At 37.7% G+C, this 8,397-nt stretch overlaps 1 protein-coding gene across 1 annotated transcript; it reads right to left on the reverse strand.

Moving 5' to 3' along the window:
- Window positions 1–130: 130 nt before the first annotated feature.
- On the reverse strand, window positions 131–3,447 carry LOC134661891 (uncharacterized). Its single transcript, XM_063518117.1, has 3 exons — window positions 3,090–3,447; window positions 591–780; window positions 131–445 (listed from the first exon to the last, which is right to left on the reverse strand). Exons 1-3 carry the CDS (start codon window positions 3,348–3,350, stop codon window positions 144–146), a joined length of 753 nt encoding a protein of 250 aa, XP_063374187.1. The 5' UTR covers window positions 3,351–3,447; the 3' UTR covers window positions 131–143.
- Between the last annotated feature and the right edge of the window lie 4,950 nt (window positions 3,448–8,397).

Below are 8,397 nucleotides of genomic sequence, written 5' to 3' on the forward strand. Positions count from 1 at the left end.
TTAGTTGCAATGGGCAGAACGGGTAGTAAATGAAAATTGTTAATTTAGTACATCGAATATAAACACACGCTTTACATACGTGCTTGGACTCGCACTGTACAACCACAATACATATAGGTACCTAATAGTTCCATTACTGTTATCTATGCATCAGACCTCCATATTAACAAACCGGCCAGTAGTAACATGAAGACTGAGAATTGAAGCATAGTCCCTGAATTGTCGCAAACTCGCTTCAACGCCGAGGTGGAGAGATGTTTGGTCGTGAAGATGCTGTGGATGCTCGAGAGGTCCTCGGGCGTGAGCTGGTTCTCATTCCTCGAGAACACGACGCTGTAGAACTCTGGGTAGGGCATCGTGTTACAGAAATTCAGGACCAAATGGTTATTGGCAACCTTTAGTACCTGAATTACTCCGCCGAAATAACGGTACATCTTTTCTACGGCTAAAAGAAAAATAAATATGTTAATAAGCATATCTTAATTTTATGTGCCGCCTATTCTTTATATCAAGTCACAAACTTTTGGTTTCGAACTTCGTATATCGTACCTAGGTAGGTACATTTTACATCCAAACAGCTTTTTACTTACCTGTGCTGGGAACATCCGATATCCAGAAGCCCATATGTGATGTGTTAACTTTGACATGGTACTCGCTTTGGAACAGGCCCTCGTGCCACTCGACGACGAAGTACCTCATCCGGTAGTGTTCGGGCTGGTTGAACCCGTAACTTGTGCTCAAGTACGAATACGCCAGCGGCGGGTACGTAGGAGGAGTAGGCTAGAGGACAAATTAACACTATTAATACTATAATTCCTATACATACACGAAGGCATGTGAGTTAAAATGCATCACCTGCATTCATTGTGTAAAATATTGTGTTACACAATGAAGGCCGCAAAAATAGCAGACACGATCTTATTTTGTATATAGCCATAAAAGCGTGTCACCTTTTTATTTGCGGCCTTCGAAGAGTAACATATTATTGCATGTGACTGTACTGAATGACAATAGACGGTCGATCATTTATTTATTTTACCCAATTTTACCTAATATGTACATTTTTATCTTACACAAAGGAGTAAATTAGGTATGGGAATCTTATGCGAACATAATTACCTGGTAGCTATTTAAAAAAAAAGACCTTTAAATGCGTACAGTGTTAATTATAAATCATAATATAATAATACCAAATAAACAGGTACCTCCTATTAGGTACATAATTACATATGTACTTAAAAGTTATAAAACAATAAATAGGATTCTTAAAACCGAAATTTATTCGTAAATTGAAAACGATCGCATTATACGGAAATTAACATACCTAAGCGGCCCGTCTTCAATCCCATGTACCTAAATATCACATTCGCAGCGCAAGCGTAAGCATGTTTATAAATTTTGTTTTTGGTACAATGAGTAGTTAATGTAATTTGTGCGATGGTCGCATAATTAACGCTCCGCCCACGGGCCGAGGATGACACCGTAATCGGGTCCGGGCTGTGAACTGCATCTCCTGACCCCGGTAATTAGGGTAGACCAGGCCCGGGCACACATGTCCTGATTAACTCTTCTTACACAGCACAGTGTTAACCTCATCATCTACCTCGTAATTCTGATTCTGAACCCTTATTGAGTAGGTAACTAATGTACCAAATTCAAAAACTATAACTGCTTCTGGGTCTCAGAAGGTCTGGAATAAACCATTCACGGTCTTTCGTATATTTTATTTCATTTATTTCCGGTTCGTAAGAGTTACCAGTAAGAGCGATTGATGGCAGGATACACCACCTCTCCCAATTAGTAAGACATCAATTTAATTAGGCATGAAAATAATTTATACGTCACCCTAGGCCCGTAAGTGGGATTTTCTCCCCGCTACGCGACGAGAAAATCTCACTTCCTGGCCAAAGCAAGACGTAAAACTTTAGACAAACCACGAGCGGTAATTCGTAAAACCCCAGATCGCAGATTTATGGCCTGCGATCTAGAGCATTCACGAATTCACCTCCCTAGGTATGTAATGTACTATTACACAACACCACATTCGCATCGCGTGTTTTTTCGATTTTGTTACTAGTTTAGACCTTTTTATAATTATTTATTTTTTATGTACTAATTTAAACACGGATTAGGATATTTAGGATGGTTAAGGTGATAATATTTTAAAATTTTTGCCAATTCCCATAAATATTTGTCCACAACTTAATGTCTGTAATTATGCACTACATCTGTATGTAGTGCATAATTACTTTCCATCGTATTTTCACGGAAACGTACGAACGTGTCTTGCTATTTCAGTCAGTCTCGGTACAAAAAGTACATAATCATAATCATAACCAACGTTGGGATAGTTATTAAATCGCCTGTTTAAATCTATAATTCATATTCGTTGATGATTTAATTTAACGTAGGTACCCATTTGATAAAGCAACTATGTACGGACGGATTTTTTGGAATACAACCTCTTCTTTTCAAACTTAGCGACCCGCTCCACTCGATTCAGCTTTGCACGGGTAGAAGCTTAATAAAGTAATACACCTAAACCTTCCTCAATTATCATTCTATTGATAGGTAAAATCGCATGAAAATCCGTTCAGTAGTTTTCGAGTTTATCGCAGTAAATACACAGATTTGAACACAGAAAAACAAATAAAATGGATTGTTATAATAGAATAATATCAACTTAGGTACATAGGGTGGTAGGGTAGGGTGGAATTTAATACTAGCGGAATACAATGATGTTAGGTTACGAAAGGCACTTAAATAGGTACTCTCACAGCGTCATTAGTATGGTTACACTTTTTGTTAGTTCGATATACCTGTACACGTACAGTCAGCATCAATAGTAGCAGAAGAAACAACGCGCCAAAAGTATCTGCCATTCTGGAATTATTTTACAGTTTGCGTTTCAGTCTAATTGTTCTACATATAATCTATTTTTGTTAAGCTGTTAAGGACTGAAGAACTTTTGATGCTGAATGTACGCAATGTATATGTGTAGTTTGTAACATACAATGACTGTCCATGCAAACAAGAAAGAATAAGTATAAAGCGTTAGTACGTATCTTCAGAGATTCTTATTTACTGACCTGAACATTTTCCTCCCTTATATCAATGTAGAAACACTCTTTAGTGTAGTCTATTTTGTATTCGCCTTTATTGTGAGGTATTTTTTCAACTCCATACCAAACTCCGGAAATAAAATCCAAACTTATATTTCCGTAATAAGGAGACAAATCATTGCAAAAATTATTATTTGGAAAGTAAGGATCATAATTTAAATTATAATTGTAACCCAAAACATATGTTAGACATACGGAAAATACAAATATTATTATTTTATAATCCATTTGGATTATTTAGTGACTGGGATAATATCGGATAATATGGAGTTGATCTACCAGGCGACCAAACTCGGCGGGCGGTAGCTGACAGATTAACTCGGGAAAATAGTGACGGACGAGCCGGCTCAGCCGTAGGCGGGCAAACATATACTAATTGACAAGGAGCAAGCAAGGTGTTATAGTAAATTAGAAACGCGTCTCTCGAGAAGATCAATAATAACATAGGTATCAAAAGTATATAGGTATGTACCTACGTACTAACATCCACTTTATCTGTTAGAGTCGGTAGTTCATATGAAATGCCTCTACCTACTATTTTGTACATTCTATCTAATGACATTCGCGGCAAATAACGCCTATTAATCGCCTCATTCTAATTATAATATCTGGGTGACTGAGCTTCGCTCGGAAAACATATAAAAACACGAAAATGCGCGTTTTCCCAGATATAAGACCTATTAGCTAGATCGATTTTTCGCCCCCAAAAACCCCCATATAGTAAATTTCATCGAAATCGTTAGAGCCGTTTCCGAGATCCCCGAAATATATAAATAAATAATTAAATAAATAAACAAGAATTGCTCGTTTAAAGGTATTAGATTTTAAGGGACGGAGATTTTATGTATAAAAATATACTATGCAGCATTTACTTATAAGTACATATAAACCTATATATTATGAATATATTATTGATGTCAATCGGTGGTGACAGGTAAGTAGTCACTTGCCCAACTCGTATCGAATGTTCGCGGACGCGTGCTCTTCTCCTCCATCACACGCACTAGGACCGCAGCGGAGAGAAAAGTAAGGGTGAAAAATCAATATGAGTGCTGTATGACGTCACTCGGGGTAAGCATCGATCAGATATGAACGCGACTTTAATTTATTGACCCGATGCATACAGGTAGTAACAATAAGGGAATTCATTCTAGCTGTGTCAAATTGGTAATTTTAAACCTAAATAATGAAATACCTACTTATAATATTGTTCCAAACATGCGATATATAATCAGCTATTTGTTAAAACAAGCAACAACGGTTGCACTCCGGGAGTGCCGATAGAAGTGAAAACTCACCTCACTATGCCATTTAAATTATGAGTGGCCACCTTTTACGGGGCTTACGGTCACGTGATCGCCTTACGCCCCTTACGGTCACGTGATCGCCTTACGCTGTCTCGAGTTTTTCATTTTTTCCCTACCTCAAAAAGTACCCAGCGCCGCTAAAGAAGTTTTCACTTCAAAAAAACTAAAATAATGTAATAATGCGGTTATTGTATGTCAGATAAGCTAATCTTCATGAGATCAGATTATTTTCGCTCAGTGAGGAAATGAACACTTACTGTGCTAGGTAGGAAGTAGCAGGAAACTGTCGCGTCATTGTCGGCCTCTCGCAGTGTAGGTACCTACCTAAACGACTAACGGCAAACTAATATAGAGTGAGAAGCCAAATTTAACTTGTTTTAACGACAGCGGAAAACTGTTTTCGAGAGTATGGCGGAATCCTAAACTTACCACCCGCATCAAAATCCTTGTTTATAACTCCTGCATTCTCAGCACATTACTGTATGGCGGTGAAACGTGGACGACATACAGGAGACAGGAACGTAGACTTAATTCTTTTCACATGCGCTGCCTGCGAGTCATCATCGGAGTCACCTGGGAGGACAAAATGACTAATGAGGAAGTCCTGCGTATCACACGCACAGTCAGTATCACCGCCACTCTGAAACAAAGAAGACTTCAATGGCTGGGACATGTACAAAGACAAGATGCCGACAGACTGCCCCGTAGTGTACCTAATGCTCGGGCAAATAGCTGGTGCAAAAAGACCTACTGGGCGTCCAATGCTCAGGTTTAGGGACTTATGCAAGCGTGACATGAAGGACTTTGGAATTGAGCCATAAAACTGGGAACTCCTAGCACTGGACAGACTCTGGAATGGCGTCACTTACTACGCAAAGGTAGAACAAATCACGACGATCAGTGGTTTGAAAAACTTAAGGAGGGTCGTCTAAAGAGACAACAACCGGCACCTCCAGCTAACGCCAAATTTCCTTAATGTGACCGTTGTGGGAAGCAGTGCAGGGCCCGCATCGGTTTGTTCAGTCACAAGAAAAGATGCGACTCTCGGAATACACAGCAGCAACCAAAAGGATGTAAAGGCCAATGATGATGATGATGATGATGTCCCTTTAGTACCTACTTATCGAGTGGCGATATTACCGGCTGACTATCATGTAAGTAAGGTAAGTACATTCCTACATTTTTGGTAGAAACTTTTATCGCTGACTGTACTTTTTTACCACAGGCAACTAATACTCAACGAGACAATTCTAAAAACCCCAAACATCATTAGGTTCAAATTAGATTGCATTGTTTCATCACAGAGTTCCTATAGCCACCTCTTGTCTCCATCATCAGATCAGCTCGATGGTACCATACTATTGTATTGTCACCCGACTTACATAATGTATGCAAATTTTCCAGACCGGGAAGAAATTGCAATGTGAATGCATACATACATTGAATCTTTCCACGCACTTTCAGTAAGATTGCACAAGCTAAAACTAGTTGTCAATAGTAAACACAGACTTTTCAACGAATTCCTACTAAAATTGAAGGAATTTTGTATTGTGTAGGTTCGTAAAATGCCATAGTAAATTCTAGAAAATAGTGCATTTAACGATACAATTTATAGTATTTGCAGACTAAGAATGCACAAAGACGGAATTCAGCTACGTTCAAGTAGCAAACAAGAGCACCGCGCTCTCAACGCAGGAATCTAGGTGACTGCATGTGATGTGCATGGTACTTGGTAAGCAAGTACGAATAACAAGGTAAACTAGGTATATTTAATTTTATAATGACGAATGCGACATAAAAGGTAATCGGATACAATTATAAATAATTTATTATGGTTTCAACAGAGCAGTTGTCAATGTACTAAACAGGAACAAAATATGGATAAAGAAATGGATGGAATTGAAGAATGGAAATAAAAAATGCGTTCATATAGTACAAGAACCGGTAAGCATTAGGTACTCAATTACATTGTATTAGCCGAGTAGGCACAGATGCCCGTGCCCGGTTGACTCCCCGGGCACTAGAGCACCTCAAAGAGTAATAAAATTATATTATACTAGCTGTTGCCCGCGACTCCAAGTGTACGAGGATTTGTATGTTGGTGTTTACATATTCTACATGAGCTTAGAACTTAAATTATGCAGCAAAAGATATCAGTAGGGACGAGTAAGTATTTGTTAATAAATAGGACTATTGAGAAAAAATAAAGTCGTAAATTTTGCGAATAGCAAAAATCGTAACTAGCTCCACAGCCACACACTTCGATCCTAATAAGAGAAAAAGAGTGTCTCCAAAATTTCATATATTTTGTGGTTGTCCATTCGGCTACGTTCATAGAAGGTTGTAGTATTGAAAATGCAATCAAATGGACCAAAGAATTGCTAAATAATGCTTGTTTATTATTTTTTCTACTCCAGCACTTAAATGTGTCAATTAAATGACTGACAGTGATATCTAAAGCAATGTCATTTGAATGCTTTGTATAATACAACTGCTTTATTTTTTTTAAAGATACAAGTTCCGATCATCTTGATTGAAAGAGGTATGTTTTCATTTACAATAATAACTCTTTTTTTTTTTTAAATAATAACTCTTTTTTTTTTAAATAACTCTTTTTTTTAAAATAATCTCTTTTTTTTTTTTAATAATAACTCTTTTTTTTTTAATAATAACTCTTTTTTTTTTTTTTTTGCTGCAGCTGTCATAGAAAAAGTAATGTATGCAACAGCTCATAATTGGGACTCGACTACGTCTCGTTTTGTAACTTCGACCCTTGAATTTTAAGAACCCTTATTATATCACTGTTGCATAAACTACTATAAAAAGATGTTTTTAATTTTAAACTGTCCGACCTCCTTTTGTGCTAAGATCAGGCTACGATGTGAAACTCGTAGCATTGTAAAGTTTTGCTAGACGCGGATGCTAATAATTGTTATAATAATTAAGTAACAGTTTTAATTTAAACACTCATTCATATGATAGTATAATGTATAATGATTTTGTATAAAATTATTTTCATTACTTCAAACTAAGTTCTACGCCCACTTGCTACGACGCGACGCTACTCAAGCCCTGTCGGTACGGGCCATGCATTCGGATTCGGACTCCAACCCTAGTCCGATATTTGGAGTGACGTACCGATTGACTACGAACGACGCTACTAGGGCCCCATAACTTAAATTCGCAGGGAACCGACGGTGGCGGCGCCGTCGACGCTACTAGCCGCCCCGCGTAAGTTAGTGCAGCAGAATAGGGTGACATGACAATGAGCACGTACGAATAGTTTCCTTCACTATCCAATACTACTTATGTATATTTTTAAGGATATAATACACTGTCGAAAGATGTATATACGTTGTGAGGTATCAAATGTGTTTTAAAACGGAGAATTTCTTCTCGTCACCTATACACTTAAATAGTCCGCTGAATGATTAATAAAGTTTAAATGATGTATTATATTTTCTCCTCAGAACGCGGAACATTACACGTTACACCCGGGTTGAAAATCGAACTCGAATTCTGAAGTCGAATTTTCACATCTCGTAACCAAGAGCGGACGATTAAGGCTAAAGGAAGCCATTTCAAACTTACGTTAGCATACATATAGTTATGTACCTACATATTTGGCTTTCCTAACTCCTACGAAGCCTTAGTAAGCAGAATACGTGATGCAAAGATTCGATGTTTTTGGTGGACTAAAGAGCCATGTTGCGTTGCTCGTATTGTGTCTATCTACACTAAACTAAACTATGTATTAAGTAAGGTATGTTGGGGTAAGCACAGACGTTCCCGGGTTAAGTGCGGGCTATGTTACAATATCTATATCTACCCTGTTAAGCTAAAATCGGAATCGACTAAGGTAAAAAGCCTATTTCTTTTCTTAAGTGCCTTGGTTCGTTTTTTCCTCTAAAGTATTTTATTTATGCTATCCTGGTAACAATGAACTTGCTAGTTAGTGGTAAATTATT

This window comes from Cydia amplana, chromosome Z (genome assembly GCF_948474715.1).
Source record: "Cydia amplana chromosome Z, ilCydAmpl1.1, whole genome shotgun sequence".
Taxonomy (NCBI): Eukaryota; Metazoa; Arthropoda; class Insecta; order Lepidoptera; family Tortricidae; genus Cydia; species Cydia amplana.

Excerpts from the sequence above, each read along its gene's own strand:
- LOC134661891 (XM_063518117.1), bottom strand. The coding sequence starts at position 3,350 with ATGGATTATAAAATAATAATATTTGTATTTTCCGTATGTCTAACATAT. Across the intron at positions 781-3,089 it reads TAAGGGAGGAAAATGTTCAG|CCTACTCCTCCTACGTACCC; the intron begins GTCAGTAAATAA and ends TTTGTCCTCTAG. Across the intron at positions 446-590 it reads ATCGGATGTTCCCAGCACAG|CCGTAGAAAAGATGTACCGT; the intron begins GTAAGTAAAAAG and ends TTTTTCTTTTAG.